Genomic DNA, 19,415 nt, shown 5'->3' on the forward strand with positions numbered 1-19,415 from the left:
TGAAAAGGAACAAGAAACTGGAGTTTCTCTGAATAGCAAGCTCAAGTTAAGAGTACAATAGCAGCTAGAAAAGCTAATATGAACTCATCCTTCATTAAGAGAAGCACTGTGTCCAGCAGAGAGGGCCAACAATCTTGTATTAGTCTGTACTATCCAGGTCATGTGGAATTCTGGGCACCGCATTGTAGGAAGAATGGTTCCAAAGTAGAGTGTATCTAGAAAGGCAACTAAAATAGTCAGTCAAGAAAACTGAGACAGTGACCTAAAAGAATCAGTTGAAGGAAAAGAGAATGTTTAGACTAGCCAGAAAACAACTTGCTCTAATGATGGAAGTGATCCAAGTTGTCTTTGAGTAAATGGAGGACTATGTAATGAAAAATGGCTTAGATTTGTTCTTCTTGGTCCCAAAGCCCAGAAATAAGAGTAGTGGATAGGAAACCTTCAGGGAGATAAATGTGGGCTCAGTATGAAGAAAGAAAACTTGCAAATAATTAGAGTTGTTCAAAGGTGAAATGGACTGCTTTGGGAGGTACTGGGTTTTTCTGTTATCACTATAGGTTATCCAGTGAAGGCTAAAGAACAACTTTTTTAGGGATACTGTAACAGAGATTCCTTTTAGGTACAAGATGGACTGGATGACTTCTGTATGATTCAATATTAAAAGTAGTAATATTCAAGGGCTGTATTTTTAGTGGGCCTTTTCAGAAAAAATTATTCAGAGTTCTTATACTCTTGGTCACTTCCTCTAAATACTTTCTCTTACCTCATCACAACTCAAACTTTGATTGGATGGAGATTATTTGAATTTTGCTCCAGAACCAATTTCCATTAGAAATCAGAACTGTGAAAACCTCATGTATTTAGGAACTACAGGTCGAATATACCAAAAAAAACCAAAACAAAACCCAAAAACAATCAAACAAACAAACAAAAACACCAAACCCAAAAAACCCCAAGCCTTTCCTCTGCTTACTCAACTCCTTTAGTAAAAATTTCACTATTTCTGTTTACTTTTTCTAAAGGCAATCTACAGCTTAACAACAATTGGGCTGATCCTCAAGCTAAGACTCAGCTGCCAGGCCTTGTAAATAAAACATTGAATTACATTCTTTACTCACTGTGATGGTGTGAGTCAGAAAGAAATCAGGCTTAGAAAAAGAGAAGCAAGTTTGCTTAGGCCCATTTTTTGCACTGGCTTGAGAGATTATGTTTTTTCCCAGGATAGATTAGAAAGTGTCAGTGCTGAGTTTGGAAGCAGGAGAGATGAGGACAGAGCTTCACACGGGGTTTGCTCTTAGCCTATAAAATTTAAGTCTCTCAAGTCCAACATATATGAATACAGAATGACATAATACCAGTCCATTCTGTTGTATGTTTGTTTAGAAAAACAAGAATTCCATTTCTGTATCTAACTTTTTCTGTTTATCTGATGGTTGTTTCTAGGCCTACGATTTTGACAATGAACATCTGAATTTATGATATTATCCTCTGGCATTGTAAACAGTCTGTGATATGCTTGTCACTCAAGTCTGAAGTTCTATTTCTTCATTAGGCATTGGTAAAGGGACACTCTATGTCGTTTTTATTGCTCTTTACACTAGTATCTTTCCCCTCCTTTTTTGACTATAATCTGCTCTTGTTTTGCATCATGTGTAATGGAAGAATCACAATCTTTGAGTAGTTCTCCTTTGAATCAATGATTGTCCAACACAACGGTGATTTTTTTTAATTTTTTGCTCAGGATGCCTTTTTCATCTATTGCATCTTCCTTTAATGGTATTTCCATTGTACCTCCAAGTACATGTAACTATTGACTTCTTCGATTTCTCTCTTGTTGATTTTGAAACATCTTTCATCTCAAGATTCATTGTATATCCACTTGGCCTTAGAGAAATTCACCTCTAGTAAACTATACACAGTTTTCTTTGTAGCTGTTATATTTTACGTTCCCAATCTATAAGGTCTTTGGCAAATGTTATGCAGTTGTCTGCAAAGAGCAAATGTGTCAGTCTCCTGATGACAGTTTCCTATACTATCATTTTGAAACCCCATAACCAATATTTGTGTAAATATTCTTATGGAGACTGTGTTATTCTAGTTTACTCCTTTTCTCTTGTAAAAATTATGTGGATTCTGGAGAAGCAGAACTTCTACTGTACAAACCCTGCTCATTTCTGCCAACAGATCTATTTATATGAGGTTGAGCCCAATGTCACCCAAAGTTTTTATTACCAGAATGAATTTTGCTGAATCAAAAGGCCTTTTTAAAGTAGGTACACAAATAACTGTCTTGCAGTTGATGAATATTGTCTCTTCGTATACTTTACATTTCTCCTTTAGCTGCCAAACTCATAGATTTCACACACAGGCAAGAATCTAGATGGAAAACCTTATTGTTCTTTTTACTTGCTCCCACATTTAAATCATCCTATTCTCTTTTGTCTCCTTTGAGAGCTTACCCCTTAGATCAGTGTCTTTCAAATCAATCCTTTTCAATCAATAGGCTCCTTCTTTCCTACCTAAAACATATCTAGATCTCCTTATCCTTAAAAAACCTTCATTTGATTTAGCTCTATGCTCAAATTATCGTACTATATTTATTACAACTGCTCTTTTCCATGGATATCCGTTATCTTTTAACTACTCAATCCCAATCTTTCAAGAGAAAAACTAGAACTGAAAACATCGATCTGGAAGTCATCCACATCGAGATGATAGTTAAACCCACAGAAGCAACAATGTCCCTGAAAGCGCAGAAAGAGAAAAGAGCCAAAGAGAGAGCCGTGCTAAAGATCCAGTGTTAGAGGATATGAAATGGATGATGATGCAGCAAAGGAGACTAAGGAATGGTCTTAGGTAGGAAGAGAACCAAGAAAGAGCAGTATCAGGAAAATCCTAAGAGGAGAAAGTATTCAGGAGAGGATGATCAACAATGTGAAAGGATGCAGAAAGGTCAAGAAGGATCAGAAATGAGAAAAGGCCATGGATTTGTCAATTAAGAGACCACTAATAACTTTGGAGTAATTAGTTTCAGTTGAGTGAGAGGTTGGAAACCAGATTGCAAAGGGTTTAGAAGAGGTGGAGAGCAGAGGAAGTAGAAGCACTGAGTGGAGAAAGTTTTTCAAGGAGTTTGGTGGTGAAGAGGAGGAGAGATATAAGATGACAGCCTGAGGGGAGAGTAGGATATAGTGAGGGTTATTTAAGGACAGGGGATTCTGTACCTCCTAATCGGTCTGTCTTCTTTCAGTCTCTCCCCCTTTTCAGTCTGTATTTCATACAGATGCCAACAGAACCTACATAGGCACAGACAGGTCTAACTATGCCACTTACCTAATCAAAAATCTCAGTAGCTCTCTCACATCTCTAGTATAAAACACAACCCTCTCAGTCTGGCATTTAAAGTCCCCTATGGCCTTCCCAGTCTTTATATTAGTTCATACACTCTAAGTCCCAGTCAAATTGGATTACTAGTTACTCTTGCATTTTGGCATTCTAATGCATACTATGTGTCTTTACACAGGATTTGCCCTGTGACTAGAATGTACTCCCCCCATCATCTTTTCCTCTCAAGACCTTCATCTTCTTTTAAATCAAAGCTCAGTTGCTACCTTGTATGCAAAGCCTTTTTGGATCCCTTCTTCCTCAAATTATTATACATTTACTTATCTGAGTATATGCTATATCTTCCAAGTGGAATATGAGTTCTTTGAGGTTAGAATCTGTAATGGAAAGGGTACTGGATTTAGAGCCATAAGACCTTGGGCAAGTCATTTATCCACTCCAAGTCTCAGTTTCTCTATAAGTCCCTGGTAGCTCTAGATCTCAAATACTATCATGGCAGAACTGAGACTACAATTCAGATCTCCTGACTTCCAGTCCAGTGTTTGGTTTTTTTTTTTAATTAAACCAGGGGAATATGAGGTAAAGAGCCCACAGTGAGAAATTTCACACATGAGAGGTTACTAAATAATTCTTCTTCTTCTGAATTGTTCTGACCCAAATTATACATGATGAGAGATCTTGAGAATGATGCAGAGAACCAACCAGAGAACTATCTCTTTCCTGTTCCACTAAGGAATCTATGTTAAATTTTAATTTCTTCTTTCATAATGATTAAGCAATTTATGGAAATATAGATATAGATTATTCAATACAGACCCTAATCTCTTGCCCTTTGCCAGTCTCCCCACTGGGGGTGGGGGTGGGGAGTAGGGCTCTAAAATGGACCTGTTTTCAGCGAGAAAAGATGACAGCCTATGAGAGTGGTCCTGATTCTGTCCAAAGGCAAGATATCAACAGAGTCTTTGTAATCAGACTGGTAGACTTCTGACTCAGCCACTCTATTTTTGGAGTAAAGTTAAATCTAGAAAGACCTGGATGCTGCTAATTAGGAGCCAGGTGTTACATGAAAGAAACTGAGGAACAAATAGTAAGCAGGATTTAGAGTACAAACTGAAGTCACTCAGAAGTTGGAAAAGAGGTTCTGAATTCTACTGGGCCTGAACAATGTTATTATCTAACTAAAAATTTTATAGAGGAAATGAAACCATTAACTTGGAGAGTATTATTCTCTAGGGATAAATCAGAGTTTCCATTTTAGCTCTTTACCATTCAACTGCTGAGATGTAGTTAGAAATGAGATAGGTCTGCCAATATTCCCTGTGGACTGAGAAGATCACAAACAAGCAGATAAATAAATCTGCTTATGTAAAGAGACTATCTGCAAGACACACTGGTGAAATAACCTTTCTCCTTGGATACTAAGAATAATTAATTGAGATTAGGCTATTTGCTATTATTTGGAACACACTATATTCTTTTAATAGGGCCCTTAGAGCACTGACTGTTATTGATGTTCCCAGGAGTTCTGCTAATGAAAACTATGCTTTAGGTGTTAATAGTCCTGTTGTTCAAATACCTGGGACTACTACTCAAAACCACAAATTATTATGGAGGCATTATTTGAGGAATTACTAATAGTGATGCCTGAGACGTATTTTCATTATGTAAATGTTTCTTTATTTGGGGGTGCATTGGCTCTAAATAAAGACAGCTTTTTAAAACTAAGAAAAGAGATATTAACAAAAGTATAGCACCACATCTGAAAGTTTCTTTCATATATAAACACAATTCCATTTCTTAATGAGGCAGATAGCAAAAGAAATTTCCCATGTAGCTTAACAAATGAATTATATTATTTAGCCTTCCTCCCCAAAATATATTTGTAACTAACATTTTCTTTGCTTGTTAATGGGAAGAAACATTATTTCCTTAATAAATTTCTTTAATGGGGGCAGCGAGGTGGCACAATAGATAGAACTCTGGCCTTGGAGTCAGGAGGACCTGAGTTCAAATCCAACCTCAGACACGACACTAGCTATGTGACCCTGGGCAAGTCACTTAACCCTGATTGCCTCACCAAAAAGCAAAAATAAACAAACAAATAAATAAATAAATTTCTTTAACAAAAAAGTTATGCTGATGTTTTTAAACATACAACTGTTACTTGTTAATGATTATTCTTCTCTCTCAAATAGAACTCTCCCTGGTAATGGAGTAAAATACAGCAAAACAAATAAATACATTAGCAATATCTGTTGAGGTATACTTTGTTCCATACCTTTAGTTCACCACTTTTCTGTTGAGAGAAGGGAGGCATGACTAACCATTAGTTCTTTAAAGGAAGACAGGTTTGTACATTGGGAAGAGTTCCGAAAGTGGAAATCTGGGAACCTATGTTTGATCTTGGCCCTGCCAATTATTACTCATTTGACCTTAAACAAGTCACTCAGTCTCTCTGGGTCTCAGCTGTCAATCTGCAAAATGAGGGTCTGGACTAAATGGTCTCTGAGTCCTGATCTAGCTCTAAACCTGTGAGCTTACAAAGTCAGGATGAGTTATTGCACTCATTAGAGTTATGATGTATTTCAATATTATTTTCCTTTGTATTATAGTGGTTATTGTGTAAATCATTCTTTTTGATTCTGTTTACTTTGTTTTGTATCAGTTTATTCAAGTATTTTCAAGTTTTTCTGAATTTTACATACTTATTTTATTATGGTATAATAATATTCCACTACATCCATATTGAACAATTTGTTCAACCATTTCCCAACTGATGGGCACCAAACTTTGCTTCTAATTCTTTGGTAGCACAGGAAAAAAAATAAAAATGCTTGTATACGTAGGACTTTCCCTTGTTTTTGACCTCTATGTTTTATAGTATGTACTGATTTATATATGTTGTCTTTTCCATTAAAAGTAAGCTCCTTAAAAGCAGGGACTCTTTTTACCTTTTTTTTTTTTTTTAAATATCCCCAGCACTTAGCCAAATGCCTGGAACATAGTAAGTGTTTAAATAATGTCAAAGGATACTACACTGTATAGGTTAGGGCCTTTTCTAGGATAACTTAAAATTCTTATTCAGATCAGCTGGAACAAGTCAGAACTTATGAGTGTACTTATCCCACAGCTCTGCCAACATTTCCAATTTTCATTTTTTCATGAAATTTCCAATTCCATTTCCAAAAGTATATCAAATAATAGAAAGGATACACAAGATATGAAGTCTAAAATTATTTAAATGAATACTCACGGTAAACTGTTCAATGTCTCTTTCTAGTCCCACATTTGGCAAATCTGGCATCATATGTGCCACAACTTTGAAACCTGCATCCTTAGCGAGATGAAATGATTCACACACTGCCTTTACTGTGTGACCCCTAGAGAAACAAAAGGCACAATATATACTGTTTATACAAACAAGTGAATGACAGTATAACACAGGGCAAGACAATCATTTGGATATACTACAGCAAGACCGAACCTAAGATTCTTAAGGATATGTGTGAAAAGCTTTAATACTCAAATAATTACTTGCTGTACCTTTTTGCCTTCAAAAAGGTCCATAGTTAAACCATTCTGGATAAGACACTGTTTAACGTCTATTCCACATGCCACAATTTCTACCTGTTGAAATCTTACCCAGCCTCTAAAACTTCGCTTAAAGGTGACCTTGTTTCCAAAGCCTTTCCTGTTCCTCTCAATCACAGGTGACTTCTCTCTCCTTAGAACTCTCACAGAATGCTTGAGAAACAGCACAGCATAGTGGAGAAAATGCTAGACTTAAGTCAGGAAGATCTAAGTTCAAAACTTCACAATGACACAGTGTGACTGTGGACAAACTACCTGACCTCTCAGAGCCACAGTTTGCTCCTCTGTAAAATGGGATAACAATATCTCCAGTACCTGCCTCAGAAGGCTGCTCTAAGGTTCAAATGAGAAAATGTGTGTAAAGAGAGTGGCAAACTGTAAAGCACCACATAGATTATCAGTTATAATTATTCTTACCTCTCTTATGCACTTAGAAAGCATAGTATAGTGGAAATACCATTGGATTTGGAGTCAGGACTAAGTAGCTATAATACTACTATACTATTACTAGCTATATACTACTATAATACTAAGCTCTGGAGGCATGTAACTTAGGCTCTCTGCTTCAGTTTTCTTATCTGTAAAATGTAGATAACACACTAACTACCTCTGAGAATTACTGTGAAGCAAGCATCTGGTAAATTGCAAATTGTAAAGTGTTACTAAATATGAACTTGATCCTGAACATAAACATACTCTTTAATTTTTTAAAAAGTTGAGGCCTTTTTTTTTAACCTAAATGAAAAAATATATTACTCCCCCATCTCCTACTAGAAAGAGTTATCACTTACAGCAAAGTATAAAGAAGCAGAAAAAAAACAGTTCAGTGGCCACTGCTGCTGCCCAGAAGTCACTGAGCTCTTTCTTCTCCCCCTTACCCCAGCTGGCTGTCTGCTGCCACTGCTCACTCCTGGCACAGTATTTAGTCATGGACAAAAATGAGCTGGTACAGAAGGCCAAATTGGCCAAGCAGGCTGAGAAGTATGAAGACATGGCAGCCTGCATAAAGACTATAACTGAGCAAGGAGTTGAATTATCCAATGAGGAGAAGAATCTCTTCACGGTTGTTTACAAAAATGTCATAGGGGCCCAAGGTCATTTTGGAGGGTCATTTCAAGTACTGAACAAAAGGTGCTGAGAAAAACAGCAGATGGCTTGAGAATAGAGAGAGAAAATTGAGATATCTCTATTGGAAAAATTCTTAATTCTTTTTTTGCTTTTTGGTGAAGCAATTGGGCTTAAGTGACTTGCCCAGGGTCACACAGCTAGTAAGTGTCAAGTGTCTGGGGTCATATTTGAACTCAGGTCCTCCTGACTCCAAGGCGGGAGCTCTATCCACTGCGCCACCTACCTGTCCCAAAGTTCTTGTCTTTTAATGCTTCACAAGCAGAAAGCAAAGTTTTCTATTTCAAAATGAAAGGAGACCCCACCATTATTTGGCTGAGCTTGTTGCTGGTGATGATAATAATGGAATAGTGGATCAATTGCAACAAGCATATCTAGAAGCATCTGAAATCAGCAAAAAGATACAACCAGTGCATCCTATAAGAATGGGTCTGGTCTTGATCGAGCTTCTTTGTGTTCTATTATGAGATCCTGAACTCTCCAAAGAAAGTCTGCTCAGTTGCAAAAACAGCTCCTGATGAAGCCACTGCTGAACTTGATACGTTAAGAATCGTACAAAGACAGCACACTAAATAATGCAATTTCTTGTTGTTCAGTTGTTTCAGTTGTGTCTTACTCTTCATGATCCCATGTAGATTTTCTTGGCAAAGGTACTGGAATGGTTTGTCATTTCTTTCTCCAGCTCATTTTACAGATAAGGAAACTGAGGCAAACAGAGTTAAGTGACTCGCCCAGGATCACATAGCTAGTAAGTAGTTCAAATCCAGTCTGAGGCTAGATTTGAACTCAGGTCTTCTTGACTCCAGGCCCAGCACTCTATCCACTGTGCCACCTAGTTACTCATAATAACGTAATCACTGAGAGACAATTTGACATTGTAGACACTGGACACCCAAGGAGATGAAACTGAAGCAGAAGGAGGGGAGAATTAACCAGCCTTCCAACTTTTGTCTGCCTCATTCTAAAATTTACACAGTTGACCATTTGTCATTCATGCTGTCTCACAAAAAGATTTTCTCTATGATTTATGACAGATTTATGTTACTTCTATTTGGATTTTTTTTTTATTTCCCATGTGATTTTTATGTTTAATATTAGGAGAATAGAGTCAGTTAAAATTTGGGGAGTTATCTGTTTTCATATGAGGTAGCCAATATGGGGATGTGGAATTTTTAAACATGTTTTACATAGCACTTTTGGTACATTGTGATTTCATAATGCCAGTGTTTAAACAGCTTCTTTGTCTAAGTAAAGAAAACTGCCTATATCTTGGCCTGTCATGGTGGATGGAAAAAGGGATAATTGGTTCCAGTCACAGGTGTAATTATTGTGGGCAATTTAGGATTGGAGCATTCATGGCTGTGGTAGAAACTGATGTCCCATAGATATTATATGTCATGCCATGTGTATATGTGGAATACACAATCTCAATATGCACAGTTTTATGACTGCAGTTGTAAAAGTGTTCCTGAAGATAAAGTTTTAATCCAGTCAACTTACTCTAGGGAAGGGCAGAAATGGTTCACATTCCATTATTTGTAAAGTCACCTGCTGTTTGCTTTCATTATTTTTGCTACACTCATTTTATTTATATTTAAATGGTTTAGGCAACCTAAGAATAAAGGTACAAGATGCAGTGAAAATGAATTGAATGATATTCATAAAATCACTGTATATCAAGTACAGCAGTAAAACAAAAAACCCATGTATTTAACTTTAGGTTTTTTGCTTTTGTGATTTTTTTGATATTGCCTAACATGCATATGCTGTAAAAATAGTTAACAAGGAAATAACCTGAGATGATAGCTAGCTTTGTTTAATGTCTTAGGAAATTTTCATGAACAACACAAGCATAAATTTTAAGAACACTTGTATTAAGTTAACCTAACTGGAATAAAAGTTTTATGTATGGAGGGGAAAAAAATAAACAACAACAACAGTTCAGCAAAACTAACATATTAACCAAGTCTGACATCATATGCTTATGTTCCATATCTCTTACCCCTGTGGAGGGAAATGAGGTACATTGCCATTATCTCTGCTTTGGGCCCAAGCATTGTCATTATAGTTTAACAGAACTCAATTTCAACTGCTTTGTTGTTTTTTCCATTTACGTTGTTGTAGTAATTGTGTACATGGTTTTCCTGGTTTTGATTACTTCACTTTGCTTCAGTTCATAGAGGTCTTCCCAGGACTTCTCTACGTTCATGACATTCACTGCTTTTAACATCACAGTAATATTCCATTATATTTATATATCACAATTTGTTTAGCCAGTTCCCAATCTGTGGGTCTTTATTTTTATTTCTAGTTCTTGGTTACTATAAAAAGTGCTGCTGTAAATATTTTGGTGTCTATGGATCCTTTCTTTTTATCACTGACCTCCTTAGGAAATATGCTAGCAGTAGGATCTCTGGATCAAAGGTGGGCATATATCTCAGTAATTTTCTTAACAAAATTTCAAGTTGCTTTCCAGAATGGTAGGCATTAATGTACCTGAAAGGTTTTTCTATCTCATAAACCTTGGGTACTCTCAAGGTTTTTATCACAGGACCTGTCTCTCTCTATACGCCCTCCCTTGGGGAACATAAGTACCTTCACTGCTTCAACTCTGACCTTTATGTAGTTGGCCGCCAAGACTTTATTTCCAGACTTGACCTGAGCTCATCGAAGTCTAACTGTTTACTAGAAATTTCCACTTGGATGGCAGGTCTTTGATACAAACATGTCCAAATCATGATTTTCTTCTAAAATCTGCCACAATTCTCCCACTTCATGAGATTTATAAGCACAAAGTCTTCTTTGGTATTGTCTTTATATCCACACCCTTTTGTTCTGTTGTAGCAGGTGTCATAGAGGAAACAAGAACTATGATACAGTCTCTGTCCTCAAAGAGCTTAGATCTAGTTGGGGATAATTAATATACATACATGAAAATCTAACCACACAGTATGTGCATAAATACCAAATCAGTGGCACCTTTGTTTTTTAATGTGTATGAGTGTTAACATATAGGGTGACAATGATAAGACAGTATATGGTATCAAGGAAAACTATCAATACTGACACCAATTATATATAAAATACCAGAGAACTGACAAAAGAGAACCTCCCAACAAAATGGGCTTATAAAAGTAATGTTAATTATAGACATTAAGTGAACTGTTTTTCATGTATGCTTAATTATTATGCAGCACAGTGATCATTTTGTATATTATTAAATGTCAAATTGGCTATGTTGAAACTTTTATTTGATTAGCAGAGTAAACTCCCTTTCTAGCTGGAAGCACAGCTGCCTATTTACAAATTAACAAACCTAGAAGCAACACTGCTTGCTACAGGAAAGTTTATCAAGAGCAAAAGAGGAATCAAATCAAACTCTCCAGATGACTTTAATAGACCTAGGCTATTCAAATTACTCTACAAACTTTGTTAGTAAAATATTTATTATAGCTAGTATATAAACAGGGTATCCTGAATATGTTATGGGCTTTTATGGGACCTGGACCATCTTTAAATATTTAAAATTATTACAGAATTTTACAGTTCTTTTATTGTTGCATTTAACTCATACATTGGTTATATCCATGAATGATTTTATTTCAAGTTCTTGGTCAAGAATGCAACTCCTAAAATATGAAATTAGTTGTTTCTATGGGAAAAAGCAATAGATTTTAATGAGGTAATTTCCATAAGAGTTTGGCCTGGCTATGTGTGCCTTCAAACTATGTGGAGTTTTGTGTATATATTCATTTATCTATGTAGTGGCTCTGACTATCACAAAGACATTCTGAGCTGGAAGGATCTTATGCCTCTTCTATTGTATTTCTCTAAAATTCTTAACACAAAAGTAGTGTGTACTAAATAAATATTACTGACAAAGTGACTAAAGAGTACCCACTAGCAAATAATTTTTTTTTCCTTTTAAAGCACACTTTAGGCCATGGGGTCCAAAAACCAAGCTACTAGCCAGGGGCATAGGTCAAAGACCTATTTGGATTGAATTTATATCCAAAGAAAGTAACAATACTGAACAAAAGATGAGAGGAAAAGAAGGAAATGAAGAGTTCTACAACATAAACACTTTTCCTGTTTGGCATCCTCACTCATTCATTTACAAGTATTCTACCTACTAAATGTTTTTATTCCTATTTGACAAATGAGGAAATTTAGGCTCAGTGGGTCTAAGAAATTTACAAAATTTTTAGTGGAAGACTAAGAAACTGAGATTAGGTTTTCTGATTCCAAGTATGCCGAGTTGACTGCCACACCACACTGCTGTCATCCAAGGCCCACATTCAGCCTGGACTGCTCTGCCTAGTGTACAAACTGTACACACTACACATATTCAACTTTATTTCTTATTACAGTCTACATGAACTTTCTGCTTCTGTCAGGCCTATTTCCTTCCCGCCTTTCACATATGTCCCTAACTACTTTTATCTTGTCTTTGTTCATTCTGCTTCCCTCTACTTGGCATGTTCTCCACACTAACCTCTACCCAAATCCTATCTGTTCTCCAAGGGTTGGCTCAAGCCTCAATTTGTCCAAATGCTACAAGCCACAATGCTCTTTCCTCTCTTCTGAATTCTTAGAGCACTTTACTTCTTGTACTATTACCTTCCACACTTAAGCATGATACACTATTTTCGAGTTGCTTCATATTCCCCATAAAACCTAACAAGGTGGAATTGGGGAAATCTATCAATTAACTAGCATTTATTAAGTACTTACTGTGTGCCAAGCATATGGGACACAAAGACAAAAATGAAACAGTACCTGACCTTAGGGAAAACAAAACATACATTTATAGTTACATATAAAATACACCCACAGCAGATACAAAGTAACCTTACGTAGAAAAAGGCAGTGGTTAGTTGGGGACCAGAAAAGCCTCTTAAAGAGGCTTAACACAGTTGCTGGCACGTAGTAGGCATTTAATAAATACTTGTTGACTTGACTAGACTTGATCTGAGTCTTTTTTTTTTTTTTTTTTGGTGAGGCAATTGGGGTTAAGTGACTTGTCCAGAGTCACACAGTAGCAAGTGTTATGTGTCTAAAGTCATATTTGAACTCAGGTCCTCCTGACTTCAGGGTCGGTGCTCTATCTAGCTGCCCTGACTTGATCTGAATCTTGAAGGAAACCAGGGACTCCAAAAGTTGATGGTGGAAACAGCATGTATTCTAGGGTGAGCACAGTAAGGGTGATCAAAGTGCTTTACAAATATTATTTTATCTTCACAAAAACCCTGGGAAATGGAGATAATAAAATTATCCCCATTTTACAGATAAGAAAACTGAAACAGATAAGTAACTTGCCCAGGGTCACAAAGCTAGTGCCTGTGGCTGGATGAAAACTCAGTTCTTCCAGATTCTAGGTCTCAGACTGTATCTACTCCATGCACCTAGCTACTTCTTGTGTTCAAGACAATATTTCATTTAATTGACTTAAAATTAAAGTACTCAACTTTTTTTCACATTCTGTTTGTAGGCACTGAATAATATATCGTTTTACAGGGGACCACTGGATTGCACTGGCATAAAATGCCACTGCCACATACCAGCTTTCAGAGGTAATCACTATCTTACCTGTTGGTATCTCTGGCTACATCTTCATAAACGCTTTGCACTCCAATCTCCAGTCTTGTACAGCCATAGGATAACATATCACTCAAATGCTTCTTCAGGCAATAATCTGGTCGCGTTTCAATGGTGATCCCAATACATTTTGTGAGGCTTCTTTCAGAGTACCTGTAAAACAAATCTAAAATTTTACCACATTTTCCAATTATAGGAAATCCCTGCCTGCTCCCTAAAGGAAGGATTTCTCTTCCCTAACTAAGAATCCAGTGCTTCTGCAACCATACTTCTCTTGGAAGCAATGGTTTCTGATATAAAATCATCCTCCTGGTCCTACCAATCATTATCACATTTAAATGAAAAGTATCTATATGAATTTTATCCTCTCCCTGTGAATTACGCAATGCAAGTATTTTACAGTATGCACTTTCTCTTACACGCTGGTAATCATTGCACATAATAATTACCAATCTTTCAGTCTGATACCTTTTTTCTCAATGTCAAGATATTAGGCTGCTAAATACCAGAATATCTTCCAATTACTTTAGTCAATATTCTATGTGCTGATCACCTCTGGGATACAGAAAAGCAAATCACCTGCAAGAAGTAAGTAAATATTGTTGGGGAAAGAACCTAGATTGGAACATTTTAATCATATCCCCTCCCACCAGTCATTCTTCTCAATGCTTCCAGCCAGCACCTTCCTAACATTCTATTACGAATCAAACCCATTTTGCATGGTAGGCTGCTGCTTCCTCTCTTTTAAGAATTTATGTTCATCATACTAAAAAGATACAAGTAATAGAGAATAGAATCAAATATATTGTAAGTGCCTTGTTTTACAGATAAGGAAAAAGACCCAGAAAAGTCTCTGTATCATTTCTCTAAATCCACACCAGTAGTTAAGTGAAAAAGTTTCAGGATTCAATTCTCTGACTCCAAATACAGTCATGTTTTCTACTCTATTATTTCTTGAAATAATGATTCTCCTAATAATCTATGCAATTAGCTCACTGCTTGTTCACTCCTCAGTTGCTAATAGAAACTCAACTCACTAGTATCAATATTAGCATTTATCTACTTTGGGAAATAATTAGGAAAACAGTGAATTGTTCTTCTGTTTTTACTTAAATTCCCAAAATTAAATGTTAATTTGAATAATACTTTGTATACTGATTTAGGCAGAGCTATAATAAAATATCTGTAGCTATAAGGTTTGAAAATCAACCAATTTATCATAAATATATATGCAGTACAAAGGTGAATTTTTTAACATTAAAACATAGGGATTTATTAAAAAGTAACATTCAGCTGCATATCCTAGGTGAACAGACCAACCTTGTCTACTCCCTAGTATTGGGTTATAATCACTATTGTTTCCATAAAAAATAATAACCAAGCTTAGTTCTTTTATAAATTCAACACTTAAAAATTCAAACTTATTTGTGAAATACAAATATCCATTTCATTTATTAATGGTCATCACAATTATTTGTAATCAAGGAAAAACCAAGGCTAATCAGCTTGTCTGAATTATAATCAGAGATGGCTAACTTATCCTTGTTACAGACATTATCCACTTTGCCAATATAGTATGTTGTACACAGAAATGAAAATGTATGTAAAACCAGTAATAATCATGACTGGCTGATCATTCTCATTCATGTTAAGCCTCCACCAGTCTGAGATCCTTTCCTTCAGGTTAATGTAACATACAACAATAAAATAAAAGAAAATGAAAAAGTTTGATTTTTCTATTCCCAATACACCACTGAACTCCTTTCCAAACACTGAAATTATATTCATTACATTTAACAACATAAATAAATTGAAAGCATTCCCAAGCTACTACTGTTCTGAACAAATTTTACACACACAACACATATACAATACAGACAAAAGAACATGCTGAACCAATTTATCCCCTTACTTTTGGTTCATATTTGTTTCTGTGACCTTCTAAATTTAGGTTTATAGGTCCAACACAAGATTATTTTCTCTTTTGTTATTTGTACACGCTTAGGAGATCTGTTCCTAGTTAAGTTATATTGCCTTAGATATGTGGTCTCAATGAAAAGGCTGCGCTTTTAATCTGAGAAATAAAAACAACATATTTGCCAGTCATTATTTTTTTTAAAACCATGCCAACTCAAATGAGATAATATATTTAAAGCATTTTGCAAAGCTTAAGATGCCATATCAAAACAGTTAATGAAATTTATATATCATGGAATTGAATCAATTATATATTAGATTCATGTTTATATTAGGATCTGTTGGCATTTTGATATTATTCTTCGCACTTGCTTCCTGAAAGTCCCTGATCAGGTGGGGTTTGCCTAAATTGGCCTTCTGAGTTTGTTCCCTAAACCAAGTATGATTAACTGAACTTCCACCCTACAAAAAACCTCTTCATCCCAATTCATGAGCCCTGGAAATTGGTCAATGTTTACTTGATAAAGAGTCTAGAGGGCTAGTGAGTTAATATGATTCGTAGATTTAGAGATGGAATTGACTTTAAGTCATCATTTTACAGATAAGGAAACTGGAGCACAAAGAAATTAAATGAATTACTCAAAGTTTCAAGACAGTAAGTAGCAGGGCTAGGATTCATACTCAGGTCTTCTGATTCCAAACTCGGCATTTTCTTCAAGGTATTATACTGCCACCTACATAAAATTTCCTTTCTGGTACTATTTGCTTTTCTGTCTTCCTGTACTATACTTGCTTTTTTTGTTTCCTAGCCTTGTTCTGTTGATTAAAACATGGCTAACTTGGTGATTCTGGTTTTGGTTCTTAAACTCAATCATACATTTCTTCCAGATTGCAAACTAATCCTAGTCTTCTCCCTGGATGGGGTAAGATAGCCTGATGTGATGGACTAAGCACTGGTCTTAAGAGTCAGAAAGGTCTGGGTTTAAATGTACTGAGTAAGTAGATACCTACTCACCCTGTAGCCCTAAGGAAGTCTGACTGGTCATTTCTCTACCTGTAAAAAAGGAATAATACCTATAGCACCAACTTTGCAAGATAGTTGAGAGACTAAAATGAGGAGATGTACATTACTTCGTAAACTTTAAAACACTATATTAATGTGAGCCAAAAATCTAGTCCCACCTGTACCAAAGCAGAATTCGAGCCACAATATAGAGAAACTCTTGCCTTTTTTAAAGACAGAGTCTCTAAATGCTGGGGTGCTTACAAACAGGAATAGTGCTAAGAGTCCAGAGGAGGACAAAAAGAATGGTAAAGGGCCTTGAGTACATGCCATTTGAACATCTCTTGAGAGAACTGGAGATGTGTAACTAAGAAGAAAGGATTTGGGAGTGTGGCATTGGGAGGAGGGAGCATGATAGTTGCCTCAAAATTTATAGGCCTAACACATAGAAGAAAGATTAGACTTGTTCTGCCCAGCCTCAGAGGGCAGAACCAGGAGAAACAGGTAGAAGCCACAGAGAAGCAAATTTGTGCTAAATATAAACATTCCTTACAATTATTGCTATCCTAAAATGCATTCCTTTTAGAGGTAATCAGCTACCCTTCATGAGAAGTCTTTAAACAGAGGATGGATGCCACTCATTGGGTACATTATAGAGGTGATTCCTTTTATGGTAGGGGTTGGATTACATGACTACTGAGTTCCCTTCCAACTCTTTAATTCAATGACAACCTCTATAAGCTGCAGGTGACTTGCACTGGTGGAATGTTTCCCAGCTAAAATCCATTTTTAATACTCACCTTACAGGACTGTTGTGAAAATCAAATAAGATTGTGTAAACAAATGATTTGGGAAACTTTAAAGCATTATATAAATGTTTGTTATTACTATCATCATCATCGTCATCATCATCATCATCATGTGGGTACAGAGTACCCTGAGAAAGTTGGAGAGAAGGTAAGATTAGATTGTAAAGGGTCTTGATTGTTAGGTTAAGGAGTATGAACTTTGATAAAGAATAGCAATTTCAGGGTTCTTATTAAGTGACTATGACCAGATGTACGGAAAAAGAAAGAAGAGTATGGGAGAAGCATGAAGGATGGACTGGAAGGGAAGAAAAATTGGAGGTAGAAAGAGCATACTGGTGGTTATGAGGGTCTGTAATACTGTGGGAATAAGGGGGAATAGATATGTGTGTTTATGTGCGTAACAGAGAAGTTACAGAATTAGGCAACTGAAAATAAAAAGATAACAGGGAATTCACTGATTAATTTAGATGTGGAGGAAGAGATGTACAGAAAAAAGAAGCAAGGGCAAGTAATAAGAAGAATGAAAAGGCATGAAATAATCTTATAAGAAAGTGTCAAGAAACATCAATGTTCAGAAAGAGTTGATACTGGTGAGGACTATGAAGGACCACAACTGCACACTCCACCTAACACCCCACACCAGGGAAAAGATTACCAAACAGGACTAGGACCAGAACAATTCAGATTTTAGTTTGCTTTCATGTTCTCTGCCAATGTAGGTCTTAGTTTTTTTGGTCATAAAAAGAGAGGGTTCAACCATAAGATGTCTAAGGTCTCTTTCAGCTCTAAAATTCAATGATTCTATTATTGTTTAAAAGTGAATCTGCTTTCCCTAAGCAATCAATACAATTAAATGAATTATCTCCAAATTGTACCCAGGAACCTGCAAACAGAGTGCGCTGGTTTTGTTTTTTTGTTTTTTTTTAACTTATTGGATAAAGTTCAAGATACTGTGGGAACTTTTCATTCTAGCAGTATAAACCTTATGGTTTCAACAGTAAAATGCTACATGAAGATAACAAAATGCAACAGTAATCAATATGTACATTCACTAAAGGATAGCAACAAAAGAAAAAGGACTAGCCCAAAATGTAACCAAATTTTATTGCTTTTCTGGTTAACAAATTCTATCAGGAAGCAAAAGACTTAGCCTACTGATATTTTTAGTCTTCAATAGACAATAGTACTGATACACTAAAAAGGCATTTAATTATGCAAAACAAAAGAATTCTGAGCTCAGAGGAAGCCATAGTTGCCAACATAAAACCTCACTTAACCTATATACTAAAAAATCCATTTCTTAGAATTCATGCCATTAAGTCAGCAAGTTCAGTGCCAAATGACACACCAGTGACTCACTGAAAATACCACGGGGAAAGCAACTGCACAAATGTGAATTCTGTATACAGGAGAGGCAATCACAGGATGAGGCCAGCGGAATTTACAAGCTAATCTTTCTACTGGAGGGGGGAGCATCAAAGACCCAATCAAGGATACAGGAAGCTGCTGCAGGCACGATAACGTCTCTTCATGAGTGGAGGTTTATAGAGGGCACAAGGGACAGGAATACAAACTAGCCCTCACATAATTATTTTCAACTTTATTTCAAAATGCTTTTCTTCAGGGGTTTAAAAAAAAAAAAGCAAAAACAACACTATTACCTTGGTTAATTCAGTTGCAGGAAGGGAAATGGAAGAACAAACAATGAAAGTTAGTAGCTAATATTCTACAGATGCAATAAACTTTTATTCTGATTATTTTCTATAATCCTATTTTCATTTGGCAAATCAAGATTTCTCTAGTATCCTGCAGAAGGTGAGCTACAACAACTAGAAAATAGCCCCATCTATTAAAAATATAGTCAGAAGTCAATCATGCTAGTCAATGAACAATGCTGAAGGCTAGGTCCAGTGAGGTGAGTGGAATAAAGAGTTGGGAGGGACAAGCAGGTAGGATTTGAAAACTATTCCTTCTTGGTAACATACTATCTTTGACCTTTCTCTGTGAGACTTGTAATAGAATTCATTACA

General features: G+C 36.1%; 1 protein-coding gene across 1 annotated transcript in view; it reads right to left on the reverse strand.

Annotated features, from left to right (window-relative positions):
• Positions 1–19,415, reverse strand: part of ELP3 (elongator acetyltransferase complex subunit 3) — a 101,498-nt gene that overhangs the window by 55,764 nt on the left and 26,319 nt on the right. Inside the window, exons 8-9 of the mRNA XM_027853891.1 lie at positions 13,648–13,809; positions 6,596–6,722 (exon numbers count right to left, since the gene is read on the reverse strand). Coding sequence (XP_027709692.1) covers positions 6,596–6,722; positions 13,648–13,809 — 289 coding nt within the window. The remainder of the gene's footprint in view (positions 1–6,595; positions 6,723–13,647; positions 13,810–19,415) is intronic.

The sequence above is a fragment of the Vombatus ursinus genome, unplaced genomic scaffold (genome assembly GCF_900497805.2).
Source record: "Vombatus ursinus unplaced genomic scaffold, bare-nosed wombat genome assembly UNPS02010219.1, whole genome shotgun sequence".
In the NCBI taxonomy this organism is placed as follows: Eukaryota; Metazoa; Chordata; class Mammalia; order Diprotodontia; family Vombatidae; genus Vombatus; species Vombatus ursinus.